This window comes from Carya illinoinensis, chromosome 9 (assembly GCF_018687715.1).
Source record: "Carya illinoinensis cultivar Pawnee chromosome 9, C.illinoinensisPawnee_v1, whole genome shotgun sequence".
Taxonomy (NCBI): Eukaryota; Viridiplantae; Streptophyta; class Magnoliopsida; order Fagales; family Juglandaceae; genus Carya; species Carya illinoinensis.
This window is the reverse complement of record NC_056760.1, coordinates 6,893,641-6,909,619: the sequence shown is the minus strand read 5'-3', so window position 1 is coordinate 6,909,619 and position 15,979 is coordinate 6,893,641. Positions and strand designations below refer to the sequence as shown.

The 15,979-nt window shown below is 34.6% G+C and overlaps 3 protein-coding genes across 3 annotated transcripts; 2 read left to right on the top strand and 1 right to left on the bottom strand.

Annotated features, from left to right (window-relative positions):
* Positions 1 to 2,871: 2,871 nt before the first annotated feature.
* On the top strand, positions 2,872 to 5,875 carry LOC122277566 (GDSL esterase/lipase At5g45950). The gene is made up of 5 exons (XM_043087595.1): positions 2,872 to 3,255; positions 4,318 to 4,448; positions 4,546 to 4,779; positions 5,104 to 5,350; positions 5,502 to 5,875. Exons 1-5 carry the CDS (start codon positions 2,958 to 2,960, stop codon positions 5,690 to 5,692), a joined length of 1,101 nt encoding a protein of 366 aa, XP_042943529.1. The 5' UTR covers positions 2,872 to 2,957; the 3' UTR covers positions 5,693 to 5,875.
* Positions 5,876 to 7,464: 1,589 nt separating this feature from the next.
* LOC122277567 (ethylene-response factor C3-like) lies at positions 7,465 to 8,480 on the top strand. Its single transcript, XM_043087596.1, has one exon. The coding sequence runs from the start codon at positions 7,505 to 7,507 to the stop codon at positions 8,342 to 8,344; it is 840 nt and encodes a 279-aa protein (XP_042943530.1). The 5' UTR covers positions 7,465 to 7,504; the 3' UTR covers positions 8,345 to 8,480.
* On the bottom strand, positions 8,208 to 11,043 carry LOC122277568 (pathogenesis-related genes transcriptional activator PTI5-like). Its single transcript, XM_043087598.1, has 2 exons — positions 10,406 to 11,043; positions 8,208 to 8,360 (listed from the first exon to the last, which is right to left on the bottom strand). The coding sequence occupies exons 1-2, from the start codon at positions 10,923 to 10,925 to the stop codon at positions 8,314 to 8,316; spliced, it is 567 nt and encodes a 188-aa protein (XP_042943532.1). The 5' UTR covers positions 10,926 to 11,043; the 3' UTR covers positions 8,208 to 8,313.
* Positions 11,044 to 15,979: the final 4,936 nt, after the last annotated feature.

The window sequence follows — 15,979 nt, the reverse complement described above, 5'->3', positions numbered from 1 at the left end:
AGACAAATTTCGGACCCACGTGTAATAATCCATTTTTTAATATTATGCTCTGCTCTTTTTATAAAGAGTTTTGCTACATACAAGCATAATTGCGCACTAATCTGTGTACCAATACTGATTTATTCATACTTAAAATTTAAATTAACACTGTTTTTAATAAAATTTACTTTTTGACCAATCACATCATATTGGTGCACAGATTAGTACACAATTGTGCTTGCAACTATATTTTTCCTTTTATAAATTGAGCGAGTGATTTTTGTACACCACACAAAAGTGTATCTGAAGACTAACATTACTCTCTTCTAATAGCTCCTTTCTTAGACCGCTAGCATCGTACACCCTTGATCTTTTGTAATAATTAAAGTCACCATGGGGAACTTGTGCGTACCTTTAACTGATTAACTATTTCAATTAGAGGGTTAGCATGAATGCAATCTGCCAATCTTTGTCTAGCTAGAAGTACCTGATTAATACCAAATCATATGTGTTTCTTTGCCTTTTATTACCGTTGACTTCAAATTTATCGGTTCACACAAAAACAAACAAACAAGGCCCGGGAGGTCAATAGAATAATATTATACATTACACTATTATTTTATTTATATTTTATAATATATGATATAATGTATTTATCATCATTTAATAATATAAAAATATGTAATAAATAATTATTTAATAATGATAAATATGTCACATCTAACTTAATAAGATACAAATGAGATGGTAGTATAGTATATAAAATTTTCCTTTTTCTATAACATTCATTTCATGAATTACTACAATTAAACTAAATAAATTAAATAAAGGCCTGGTTTGGACAAAGGGGTGCTTCCATTTCATCAGATTTCATCTAATATGATCTAATTTTATCTCAATATTCAAACATTACAATGTAAATACTTTTTAATTTTAAATATTCAACTTTTTCATCTAATGATTACCTAATTATTATAATTTTCTTAAACTTTCAAATAAAACATAAAAAATAATTCAACTTTTTTAAATTTTAAAACAAAAATAATATTTTAATTTAATAATATTTTTATTCAATTTTTTCTCTCTTATTTTCAAAAATCTTATAAAATATTTTAATTCAAACTATTTTTATTTCATTTCATCTCAACTCAAATATTTCAATATTACTATTCACAAGCACCTTAACTCACCATCCAACATGAATAGGTGGAAAACGAAATATTTCAAAATAATTGACATGTTTAGCCCCAGTTAGGGTGGACCTATATTCGACCACCCTTAATTAGTTTTTGAGTTGAAATGGTACTTTATATTATAAAGATAGGTGAAGATCAATTGTATATATGATCAAATTTAGTAGCCAAGCACGTGTGAGGGTCAATTTGAAGATCTCCATCTAGATATTCTTGCAATGTCAGATGGAGAAATGAAAGGTCCAATACTACCTCTTCATGCTTTCAGTACTCTAGCAGTACTAGGCTTCATAAAGACCAGTCATCAATAGGGCAACGACCCGATTTGCAATTATCTTGACCTAGGCCAATTAAACTAATTATGTAAAAATATGGGGGCAGGCATAGAAATTTAAAAGCTTTCTCCTGTTCTTTTTCGTTTCTCTATCCAGATGTCACTTTTTCTCCGTCGTTCATCCTTTCATTTCCTCCGCCCAAAGGGCGAAAGGGGGATGGAGTTTCGACTCTCCCTCCCTCCTCCTGTCCAGCCACAGTCGAACCTATCTATAATGTTTTTTTAGTAATTTTCCGTACATAGCACTAAGAGAAATTGATCTATTGTCTCCTAGCCTCCTACGACTACCATGCACCTCGCTAGCAAACTCTCCAACTATTAATTTATTAAGTTTTGTTATATACAAGTACAGTCGCACACTAATCTGTGTACCAATAATGATTTATTCATATTTAAAATTTAAATTAATACTGTTTTTAATAAAATTTACTTTTTGACCAATCACATTACATTAATAAACAGATTAGTGCACAATTATACTTACAACTATATTTTTCCTAATCTATTAGATAATTGAGAAAAACTATCTAAAAATACAACACGTGAGTCTCACGCGTGGCTCCTATCGCTCATGAGTTTCACATGCAACCGCATTAGAAAGAGTTTGCCACCGTCACTCGCGTCACCACTAAGATTAGTGGTTTCGGTTCTCTCATAACCGACCACCACCTTTTTTCCTATAATGGCATCACGTACTATTATAGACAGTGAAGGTTTTATGCTAGTGTATCGACGGATCTTTCAGTTTCTATGTTTCTATATTCCTATTTTTTCTAACTGATGATCAAAATAAAATAGTTGTAAAAAACTCTTAAAGTTAGTCCAGACAAATAAGATGCAGCATACTTCGTTTCACTGCGACTAAAAGTCACAGTTTGATTGTTTGTTTATTAGACTATTCTAAAATTATTTCAAGCGGCTTCCCGAAATGAGTGGTAGTCATTTTTTAGCTCAAAATTCATTTTTTTTTTATTTCACTAATATTACATTTGTTTGTTTGGCAATGATTATTGAAAACTCTTATCCTATTAAATTTTATATCATGTAACTTTTTAATTTATCTATAAACTTTCTTGCTTGAAAAAAAAAAGGGATAGAAATTCGAGCATGAGATTCATTATATACGCATACATCCAGCTATACATGCAGTACTGCATGCCCGGCCACATTAACTGTTACTCAAGCTAGCTATAGCTTGAATTCAATTCGTCATGACTGCTTCAAGCTACGTACAGGCCAACCACGAAAATTCATTTTTTCAAAGATGATTTAAGACATATGATAAATGCTCAACAAACAACACCTATTTCCCACCGGCCTATTTATGAAGAGGTGGGAGTTATATATTCAAGTTCGAGCCAGCACATGATCTAGAAACTATAAATTATATTTCTCAGCTCGCCAACACTAGTGCGAGCTAGCTAGCTTTGATTTTACATTCGACTAAATTCATGATGATGTCGCTCAATTATATGCAAGCAACGAGCTGTGTGAGAATGCTAGTGATTTTGGCATTGGCTTTGTTGCCGTTGCTTTCACGAGCGCTGGACATGGGTCAGGTGAGGCAATTAGCAGTTCGCTATAACGTGACAGCAATCCTTGTTTTTGGAGATTCGAGCGTCGATCCCGGCAATAACAACATTCTTCAAACTACCATGAAGGGCAACTTCGCACCCTACGGGAGGGACTTCTTTAATGGCCGTCCGACAGGAAGGTTTTGTAATGGAAGACTCGCCACGGACTTCATTGGTAATTCACATGAGCCAGTACTTTTCAATGTTTTTTTTCTCCCATCACAACTTGATTTATATATAGTACTTTTCACAAGCTAGCTAGCTAGCTCTTCATGGCGTTTTTGGAGTTTATTGCTTTTGGAAAGAAGAGTCCTTGTAATGCACATGAGGTGTGGGTCTTTAGCTCTTTGGGTCTTCAAATAACAAGCTTAAAAAGAGGAAGCCATTTTCAGTCTTCCGTGTTTAAGAATAATTTACAAACTACGTCATTATCCTTTACTTCAATCCTTACTAATGAAATGATATGAGAATTCTTAAATGGTAGCAGTGAGATGAGATGATAATTTTGTAAATTGTAATTAAATATTTTGACTTCAGATGTTTTATTGGATTTTGAAAGAGAAAAAATGTTAAATAAAATTATTATAAAGTTAAAAAATTATTTGAATATAAATTTTTTTATAGTACTTTTGATTTAGCGTTTGAAAAAATTATATTATTTTTATATTTTGTTTGGAAATTTAAAAAAGTTGTTACAATTAGATAATAATGTTGAATATTTAAAATTAATAAATATTTTATGATTGAGTGATATTATTTGAAAAGTAAACTATAAGAAATTATGAGATAGAAGAGATGATGTCCATGGTATAAAAAGACAAATTCGCAGGTAATTGATCTTTCGAGATTAATAATTAACCAATTCTTTAACATACAGTTATTTTTACGTATTTTTTACGCACTCTACTGATGTGATGGAATTCATCATTTATTTTATATTAAAAAAAAGTGATGCAGCCAATCACATCAGCGGAATGTATATGAAATATACCAAAGTGACTGCAGATAAAATTTTTAATAAGCAGATGGGACAAACACAATGAGGTAAATTCTAGTATTATTCTTCAAAAAATACCTGTTAATATTAACTATGCATGATGCCCCTATATATGATGCAAGCCATATATTATTAATCTCAGGACCTTGTCTTTGTTAAATATTATGTCTTGAAATTAAAGCACGCTCTTAATTAATTAGAAGTGTTTGTGTTGCCGTGCGAATCCATGTTAATTTTCAGCGGAGGCCATTGGCTTCACAAAACAAGTTCCAGCCTTTCTTGATCCGAATTTAAAGCCAACAGATCTGCTACATGGTGTCAGTTTTGCATCAGCTGCTTCAGGTTACGATGACCTTACTGCCAATCTTTCGGTTAAGTCTTTAGACCAACTCACCACCCACGTCATGATTTCCCACGTACAGCTTATATGTTATTCATGATCTCTTTGTTTTTCATTGGTTTTTGCAGAATGTATTGCCCGTTTCCAAGCAGCTGGAGTATTTTATGCATTACATGATCCATCTGAGAAAGTTGGTGGGTGAGAAGAAGGCAAATGATATTATCAGACGTGCTGTGTTTGTTATAAGTATGGGCACAAATGACTTTCTCCAGAACTACTACTTGGAATTAGTCCGCCCTAAGCAATTCACTGTGCAACAGTACCAGGATTTCTTGGTCTCATCCATGTCTCGTGACATTGAGGTACTGCTCTCTGTCTCTTGTTTCTCTCTCCCCTCTCCACCTAATTAATAAAGACGCTTGCTTGCTTGACCCTTTCATAAAAATTGCTTTAATTTGAGGTACTCAGATAATTATTCTTGACCATATATATATACATATAGCAGCAGTACTTTCATAGCTAGGCATATATAAGTTTTCAATACCTTTTTATATCCATTAGGAGTTAAATCTTATTTGCTTTTTTCTTCAACCATCAATTCTTTCTCGAGCTTGTTTTATTTTCATTCAGATGTTCCAAATGCTCTGATATTTCGCGATCGACCTATGCTTCGTATTGAATTGCAGTTAATGCACGGAGTAGGAGCCAAAAGACTGGTTGTTGTAGGGGTACCGCCTATTGGATGCATGCCACTTGTGAGGACAATGATGGGCCAGACAACATGTGTGGAGAGTTATAACAAAGTAGTCGTCTCATTCAATTCCAAGGTTCAGAAGAGACTGGAAACCATCAAGGCAGCTTTAAGGATGAAAATTGCTTTTGTTGATGTATACGGTGTCCTACAGAAAGCAGTATCCCATCCCATGTTATACGGTAATTAGTAAACCATCTTGAGCTTGTCTTGCTTTTTTACATACAAGCTGGCATAGGAAATTCATTTTTTTCATCTTGTATTTTGTCATGATCATGATCTCCAATTTTGAGAAAGGAAATGAAATATCTGAAAAAGAATAAAAACCTGCAGATATAAAGGAAACTGCGAAGGGGTGTTGCGGGACAGGAGTCATAGAGTATGGAGAAACATGCAAGGGGTTAAGTACATGTACTGATCCAACAAAGTACGTGTTTTGGGATGCCGTTCATCCGACGGAGAAAATGTACAAGATCATAGCAGATGAGGCTGTTAAATCGCTTAGCCAAGAACTCGCGAGCTAATTTATTGGGTCGACGTACGTACGTACAACATCATGTTGTGGCTGAAATTTCTATCTACTTTTAGCAAACTAGCTAGCTATGCACGAAGAGTGTCAAATTAATTTGTAAGCGTGGTGATAATACGTCGGACTTTAATTTTTTTTAACTTAATTTCATATCCTAGAGTTCGACTCTTCGTCTGGATGGGCTGTTTCCTTTGTGGGCCTCGGTCCTCATCTTTGATAATTTGTGTTATGGGCTACTCCCGGAGCAGAACACATGAAAGTTAAGGCCCAAGTTTCACTAACTTCTCTAATTTGCACTCCACGTATTCGAACTAACGTTTCTATAAAGGGAACGCATAAAAATTCACGAGGATCAAAGTCAAACCCTTTAGCCGTTATTCCATCAAAAACATTCCTTATAAATTAATCCGCACATTAAAAAAAAGAAGGTCAATTTGCGGCCACAGTTTTCAATTTGTTCCGATTATTGAAGTTTCTTCTCTCATATACATTGAATTTAAATGGCTGCATCCTTGTATTGTAGTATCCCTTGCTTCGATATTAAGCACATAAAAACCTCCTCGTTTTGTCTTTTTGGATACTCTTTTTTGTTGTTGTATTCCAAGGCAACGCGTGCGGTTTGTATTCCCAGCTATTCATTCATGGAAAATGTCATGGAAAAATCTATCCAAAGTCCAAACCATTATTTCTTGGAACTTAAGAAATTACCAGCGCAATGATTGCCGTGCAAACTGGTTTAAGGTACCTTTTGAAGAATCATAATCTCTCTCTCTGATCTCTCTCTGTGCGTCATGTTATGGAAGTTCTAACGCACGGAACATTACGATCGCAGAGGCAGTAGCAAATCACAGTCTTTGTTCGTTTGGAGCTTCAAACATGCACATTAACAACTCCCCCTTGCCTGCACTTGGTTTTGTTAAAGAGGCCAAGAAAAAGATAAGAGAAAATGCTCCTCGATCGTCAATTCTAAGAATTTGAGAGATGAGAAAAAGATACTGCCCCTGTTCTCCTCTCGTGTATTTCCAAAGAATCAACGATCCCCTCACAACACTCTTTCAGAATTACACGAGCATTATCCTTGTTAATCCAGTAACTTCAAGAACTGGTCAATGCGGTTTGCACAAAGACCCTTAATTATCTAGGTCTTTAGACTATTGCCCTCAAAAGCCTTAAATCTTAGAGCCTGACCATGCAATTAACATTTAAATGCATCATTCTAAGATTAATACATAATTAATACCCGCAGAAAGAACAATTTATAATAGGTCATTGAAGTTGTATACAGGTAGACCTGTTTTTTTTCGCCCTTTTCGAAGCTGTGTACAGGTAGGCTTGCTATTTGAGGAAAGGTAATGACAACTGATGTGTATAGATACAAACTTTAAAATGTTAAGTAATGTACTCTAGCCCGCTTTCCATTTCTTCTGCTTCTCTTTTTCTTATGTAATTGATCATGAATTGTCGGAAGGTTTTCCAATATTATATGCAAAGTACATAGAATCAACATAGATTAAGCCCAATAGATGATGAGCATGTTAACATAGTTGACATATAATATACAACCTGAACTCTGCTCTGCGTTTGAATTTTTGAACCCTATTCTCCTGCTTGATTTTAGCTGGTCAGTGGATGAAACCATAAGTTTCCGAATGGGTTCCTTCCATTTATGAAGTAGGATAAAGGCATAGCTGAGCTGTAAAGATATCACGCGGCTAGCTCTACAGCTTTATAATTCTTTATTCCAAGATTTCCCACTTCTCTTCTTAACCTTACTTGGCTTTTGGATATAGAGCTTGTAATTGGAAATATGTCTAAGAATTGTAAAGACCCTCCAGCACCCGGAGCAATTCTAGAAAACGTGTGGGCGAGCTTTATTAGTGGGGATGGTCCGGGTACAAGATATACACCCGAATTATCCAGACCCTGGGAAGAACTTCCTAGTCTTGACAGAAGAGATGGTTCAAAGGAAATTGTAAGACGGTTGCCAAGTCTAGGAAGGTGGATATCAATGGGAGCCGAGGCCTGGGAAGCGCTCCTAGATGGGATTGTGGTCCCTGCAAGCAATATGGATCAGTCCTGTAATGACAATTTAGAAAGCAATGGTGGCACTGGCTTCTCCTTACAAAAGCCTAGTGCAAGAGCAGAGAAGGCCGCTACAAGGCACTATCGGGGAGTAAGGAGGCGGCCGTGGGGGAAGTATGCGGCGGAGATAAGGGACTCTTCAAGAAAAGGGGCACGAGTTTGGCTTGGCACTTTTGACACAGCAGAGGAAGCAGCGTTGGCCTATGACAAGGCGGCTTTGAGAATTAGAGGCCCCAAGGCATATCTCAATTTCCCACTTGAGACGGTTGCCGAGGCTCTAGGACTTGATTACTCAGGAAATCATGTGACCTGTTCTTCCATATCAAATCAAGGACTAGGAGAGGACCCAGCTTGCACATTTCTTGGGTGTAGTGCTGAGAAAGTTTGCAATCCTAGGAAGAGATCAGCATCGTGGGAGTTTGAACAAGATATTGACATGATTATTGAACAACCTGCATTGAAGAAAACAAGAAGGACGGAAAATATACTAGGGAATGAATTTGATGTTGTTGAGTTTCAGGACCTTGGGGCTGATTACTTGGACAGTTTGCTATCTTCTTTTTGAATAAAGACTGGATGAGCTGCCCACAGAAAGTGATAAGAGAAAGTTATTCCCAATTACCGGTATTTATGTATTACATTTACAGACGCATGTAGATGATATATTCTTTGCAATACACAACATCCCAAATAGGGAATTAGATTGTCTGGGTTATTTTTAGTTAGGCATGCATTCATCTCTTGAAGTTTTGTTGCTCATAGACCAGCATTATTGAGGACAGAGTGGTGGATTTAAAGTATGTAAATGCATGACAAGACCGAATTTTAAGTTAAATGTTTTCAGTTCACTTGTCCAAACATAATTTCCTACTAAGGTCTCTAGCTTGCTGATTTCTCCAACAACACAAGTGAATTTAAACTTCCTACTTCTATTCAAAAGCACTCTGCAAAATCCGCAGCCACACTAAAATATTTTTTAGGATCCCTGATAATTTCCCAAAAAGATCACCAAAGGTGATCAGTTTGAGATGAGACTGTCACTCGATATAGATGCCAAAGGCATTGAACGACCACCGTATTAGTCCTTGGTAGACGACAGTCAAATGAAGAAAATACTGTCCTATTTACCTTAAGTTCGTAGAGACCAATGATGGTACGAGAATTCGATTGACAAAATTATGTCCGCCCATATTACCTATTAACACCCCAAATTTATATTGGAATGAAAAAAACAAAGGGGAAAATTTCTGGCCGAAAAGAAAAGGACACGAAGGAAAAGCATAACATTAACAGCCGCTTTTCACTCATTTATTTTATGTTTTGTAAAAAGTAAATGAAGGATACAGTGTTTAGAGATCAGAAAGCATAGAGGGAATGAGGGCCTTCCCTACTTTAAGGTGGTAAAGATGTTACCGCGATTGAGCTTCACTTTCATAATCACTAACGATCGATACGCTAAATAGTAAATATCTATGAAGTCGGGTAGAAAGTAAACATCTTGGCGGGCCTATAGTCACTAATTATTAGTTAATTAAGTATTAAAAAGCAGGACAAAGATATATAAATGATTGAATTTAGCCGACTTCTATCTAGGTTTTAACGTGGAATATTAGGTTCCGTCGTGGTACTCATGATTAACAAAAGATTAAACAACATACATGATACAACAAAGAAAAGAAACAAACATGTTACATGGGAGTAGGTAGCAACATGGACTTTCCCGAGAAAGAAGATTCTTAATATATAGATAAGACTTTTGGTTTGATTTAAGTAAATATATATAGATCACAAGTATGGTAATTGGTAAGTACTATATATTCTTTCGTGACTTTTATTACGTATAAGTAAAATCGCATACTAATCTACATATCAATATAGATTCATTCATATTTAAAATTTAAATTATCATAATTTTTAATAAAATTTATTTTTTGACTAATTACATTAAATTAATATATATATTACTATGCAGTTATATTTATAACTAGATTTTTCATTTTTGCATTCCTATAAGACGATCAAAGTTTATGTTTTTCATGGAGTATTCTCGAACGGATAATATAGAACATGATAAATTCAAGTCAAAAATAATTTTATTACTATTGATTTTTTGTAGATATATAAATGTGTACTTTTACTTCTAGAAACTTTATCTCTTGATATAAATTATAGATAATCCAATTACACCGACAAGGAGGTGGTTCAAGGTAATTAATTCTTTGGTATCAAAATTGTAATTTCCGCTAGTGGATCGATTTGCATGCAACTTAGCTTGCAGAAAAGTTCTGCTTTAATGTTTAAGCATATCCAATGGCAAAAGCAATTAACATTCACAATACCAAACAATAACCAGATGACTTTTCTAGTACTTTCTGTTCATGATTTGTCACTCTTCATAGCAAATTATAAGGAACACAATCTCTGTGACTAGACCTATTACATACGCAAGGACCCGTAAAAAGACGGCAAAATCAAGCAAAACTGACAAAAAATAAAATAAAATCAAAAGCATTCACTCAGCTCTATCCTTGTATTGCATGAAATACGGTACTATGAACTAGTACTATTATTAAGAAACTCCTGTATCCTGGGTTAATCTAACCGGATATGTCTTTTGCTTCCCCACCTGTGCTACAGCTACTTTCCGATTCTGATCTTGAGGTCCCAACGGAATGTGAACCAGAGCTACCAATACTTGAATCTGAATCTTGCTTATTGTTTGAGCTCATCATGCTGGAATTCGGATGAAATATTTGCAAGGTGGTAGATGCATCCACCACTTTGGCAGGAAAGTTCAGAAGGGCCTTGGCGCCACGCATCCTAAAAGCCGCCCTATCATAAGCCAAGGCAGCCTCTTCAGCGGTGGTGAACGTTCCTAGCCATATACGGGCACCATGTCGTGACGAGTCACGAATCTCGGCCGCGTACTTCCCCCACGGCCGACGCCTCACGCCCCTGTAGTGTTTCTTGGCAATGTTCCGGACCGGTTCTAGGCTACTGCTGCTGCTGCTTGACGTATTGATTTGGTGCTGCCGGGGTACAAAGGAACCATTGAGCGTCATGGCCTCGTTTAGGACATGGAATATAACCATGTCTTGTGAGTCGTTCTCGTTTAATGGCAGCTCACTTTGGGCGGCTAAAACCATGGCTACTGCCTTCTTATTTCCTTGTTCTACTGATCTAGATGATGGGGTGGGGGTGGGTATTTCTTGGTACTGGAGTTTTTGAAAACTGAAATTGTGTTAGGCAGGCTCGATAAAAGTATTTGGAGAATGATACACCAACAATTTATTCATAATTTATACATAATTTTAAATATAATAATATTTTTTTATTATATTTAAATATATCAAATTAAAAAAATCAAAATAAAAATAAAAATAATATTATTTTATTACATAATTATATACAAATTGTTAAATAGAGATAAGTTTTTCAAAATATTTATCTTTGAAATATAATAATATGTCCTGCTGGCCACATGTACGTACGTGGGGTCCTGGAATTCGATGTACCAGCTTTTGCAAGGACGAAGGCTATAGGAACCAACAGAACGGTGATTGATTTTTTTATTTTTTTTCCTTGTTTTTTCCTTACGTGTTGGTTGGTAGGTAGACTGATAAACATTACCATTTGTTTCCTTGGATATTACGTATCTGGAATTTTCCCTCTTACAGCTAGGCTGGGTAATGTGGACATGAGTCTGAATCATGGAAAACAGTTAGAAAGTACTTTATACAACTTCTGCTCTAATGCATAGATTGATATTAGATGCAAACAGATCATAATTAAGCACTAGTAATAAACTAGTTAAAGTTAAATTTTAGCTAAAAAATAACTAAAAGAACAAATAAAATAAGCTCAATAAATAAACAATATTGTTAATTTTAAATCATATAGTTGGTCAAATTTATTAAGTTGGAGGGTCAAATATTATTTTTAGACTAAAAAATGATCTTCCAGAATACCAATGTTAAGATTCGGTTCGATTTTCTTTTACCACTTCTTTATTTGATTGATAGATAATATATCATTGCGATTATTTTTTTCAGTGGGCTGTGATTTTTTTTCTTTTCGTGGGTTGCAAATTTTTTTTTCTTGATTTGGTACAATTTTGTTTACAATTGTTTATTGGTATTTTTCTTATTGGACTATTAACCCTTGCAGACATAATTTGATTTTACCTTTTTTCTAATTTGATGGAACCACCATGGAGCATTGCAGTCATTCAAATAATAAAAAGTTAAAAATTAATATTTTAATAGAATAGTAAAAGACTTGGTGAGTTTATTATTTAATATAATAAAAAGTAACTAATTAAAATTTGTAAAAGTGAATTATCTAATTAAATTTTAGTTAAAATTTATTAAGGTCACTACTAGTTTTCTTAACTTGTAGTTTGCGGTCTTATGATTAAAATTTAGAAAAAAATATTTATAATTTTAAAATTTAAAAATATGGCATTTTTTTGAAAAAAAGATAAATATAAAATTAATATAAAAAATTAAACTTTTTATAATGAATTTTATGTGAATTTATCAATAATAGTCACGTTACAACTTTTGGTAACAGGAGAAGGGGAAAGGAAGGCATGATAATTACTGGCCAGTAAATGACGCATTCAATGATCAACATCTTAAAATATCTTTTGATATCTCTACGTATGAAATGCAGACAGTCAACAAATAAATTTAATGAAATTGGAAACTTTTATAAGTTGCCAATTTATCTTTGTATAACGCAAATTAGGCAATTGAAAAAGAAATAAATGGAAGAGAGTGCGTAGGTGATAGGATTAGGCCAGGATTGTAATAGGCATCGTCCTATTGGTTGTTGTCCTGGGCATGGTCGACAGCAGGTCGTAGCCATGAAGAGACGTCTCCTTTATTCGCGCGATGACAAGACCCCCACATTTTGAAAAGTTTGTACAATCTGAGCTCATCGCCTTCGTCAGCCTTCCATTATTCTGACTTCTCGAAGAGACGAAAGCATAAATTAGCCACGAAATTAAAGAGCGTCCATGCATATTTTTCGTTGGATAAAGAGAGCGTGTCCTAATTGAAGACCGAGTAACTCACGTGGTTTGAATTAGACAATTAATTAATAAATAAAAGACTGCGTATGTCATGAGATGGAAAGAGTCACAATCAAACGCATTCAAACAAGGCAACCTCGTGAGTCATGAATTTCGTATACTAAACTACTGAGATTCTGCGTGAAATGAAAATTTTAAATTTAAGATAAAATATTATATTTTAATATTATTATTATTTTAAAATTAAAAAAATAAAAAAATTAAATTATTTATTATATTTTATATGAAGATTTAAAAAAATTATAATGATAAAATGAGAATTTTAAATTTAAAATAAAAAATTTAAACAACCAAACTGAACTTAAAAGAAAAAAAAGATCAATTTTAATTAGGACTTTCACGTACAAAAAACTGTTTCAGATTTATTAGACTGTTAATTTATTCGTATTTTTCTAATTTTGTAAGATCATAAAAGTTAATTTCTAGTTATTTTAACATTACATGAGCAATATTAAATATCAATTTTTCTACATATAATTAGTGGTGGATAACGGCCGGGTAATTTGTTGACGTCAGTATCAGAATAATCAAATATAGAGCTGCATTGAATAGAGTAAATAGAAGATTGAAGGCAGCCCATCTACATTTGTGATTCCTCTTTCTCTCAGCTAAGATAAAGAAAAAATTAAAAAAATAAAAATACAAAGAATTTTACCCGAAAAACACGAAGAACCCAACAAAAAACAAGAAGTAAAAACCTGAAAAAACCAACCCCAAAAAGCTGGGACATTGAAAGAGACTGAAATCTTCGACTAGGTTACTCCGCCATTCTTTGTGGTCTTTGGCTTGACGGTCACTTTCTTTCTAGTCATTATTTCCGTTTTTTTTAGTGGCTGTGATGATAGCAAATTGGGATTGGGATTCGAGGGTCATGGTGGAGAGAGAGAGAGAGAGACAGAGAGAGAGGTGCAAATAGGGGCTGTTTCCACGATTCAAATTTTGGGGGCCAGCTTTTGAGGATTGAGATTTCAGAACTCAGAAGGAGATTTTAGAGCTATGAAATTGATCCCAATCCCTTTCCTTTGCAAACACCGCCATTCTCGTAACCCCTTTTGAGACTGATCATGCGCAGTAGCCAACATATCAAAAAGGTGGTGTTGGGCTTATCGACTATTTGGAGTCTGTTTTTTGTCAGAACTTTTTCACTTTTTGGAGCCGCTTTCTACCAGACGGTTTCATCCCTCATTTTTCATTAAATATATATATATTTAAGAACACGAAATTTTAATTTTATTAATAATCCTCATTTATAATAGAGAAATACTATAGTTACAACCATAATACTTGAGATTACAAATAATCATAAAATTCAATTCCATTTATAAAATACATTATTATAATCACTCTAATTATCACACAAAAAATTGAATTATCAATATTAATGACAAATTAAGAAAAATCGACAAACATACCTGCATAAAAACAATCAATCCAATTAAATTAAAGACAAAACATAAAAGAAAGCAAACCTATATGAATTTACTATCTGTGTCTAATAATGTGTAATCCAGCTTAGTCCATTTGAAGAGTGCCCAAAATGTCTTTCGTAAGACCATGTTTATTAGTAAAGAAAATATCATTCTCATTAGATCCCAACTTGGCTAATCTATTAGCTATGTGATTCATTTTCTTCAAATATATGGGAGATCCTCATCATCAACAAACTAGCCTTCAATTTAGACTCATGCCAATACGTGTAACTCCTCAAAGGGACTTGGTTGTTCTGATCCCATCACTTGACCACTAGTTTAGAGTCAGTTTTAACTTTGATATGCATAATATTCATATATATATATATATATATATATATATATATATATATACAGAAATTAAGACCATGCAAGAGAACTCCCACCTTAGCATTATTATTAGAACTGATGCCATAGTATTTGACAAAAGTAAAAATAATATGCCTATTCGCATCTCTAAGAATACCTTCGCGCCTATACCCTCCAGGATTCCCTAGACTGCTTCCATCAACAGTAAATTTAGCATAACCCTGAGCTAGTAACATTCATTTCAAAATCTGAAGTGTCTTCTACCTGACAAGCATTTTCATTAAGCCAAGTTGTTTCGAAATCACATCTTCAGAGCCTGATAAAAGGTAGGGCTGTGCAAATTTCCGAGATTTCCGACTCCGCTCCGAATTCCGCTCCGAATTCGACTCCGACGGAGTCGGAGTAGTCGGAATTCGGAATCGGAATCGGAGTCACTCCGAAAACGGAGTCGGAGTTGGAGTCGGAGTCGGTGTTCGGAGTCTGGATCTACGTCGTTTTGCTTCTGTGTTGTTTACATTCTTAATTTAAACGACGGCGTTCCTTTAAGATAGGAACGACGTCGTATGGATGCGGGCTGGGTATAGACTCCGGCCGAGGCTGGTTCTTCACTCTTCAGTTCTTCTTCGTCTCGGACTCTCAACTCCCTTCTTCCATTCGCGAAACGCTGAAACATCCCCATTTCTTCTCTCAATCTCGGACTTGTTTTTAATCTTCAATCGTTGGCCGCCTCAAAGTCAAAGCTCTCCCAAGCCGTCAACACAATGCCCGCCGAGTCGCCTGCATCGATTCACCATTACAAACTGGTAAGTCGTAGGCCTAGGAATGAAAATTTGGCCACTGATTTTTGCTGGATGCATTTAGGTCCTATTTAAACTTTATGTGTTTTGGAAATTGCTGGATGTATCTAGGATAAATTTACAGTAAGAATCATATGTTGTTGAGGTGTAAATGGATTCTTGCGCCAGGTGTTTGAATAAATGCCTCAAAGCCTGAAAAAGCTTTGAGGTCCATCTGTATCTCCCTCTCGGTTCTGCAGCAATGAAGGTTGGAAAGTACATGGCAGCAAGATGCTTGCTAGATATATGAATAAGTATTATACTATTATGTACATGAGTGAGAGTGATTTATGAGACCAAATGCAATAAGAAAGTATTCTAATCAAAGTAATCAAAGTAATCTAAATGGTATTATACTCAAAAGTCAAAAGTAATATAGACCAACACATCTAAAAATTAAGTCTCGTGCACGCCCCCTTTTTATTATTCACAAGTAATTAAGTCTATTTGATATGATATGTGACTCCATTAATCTCATCATTGTTGTCGAA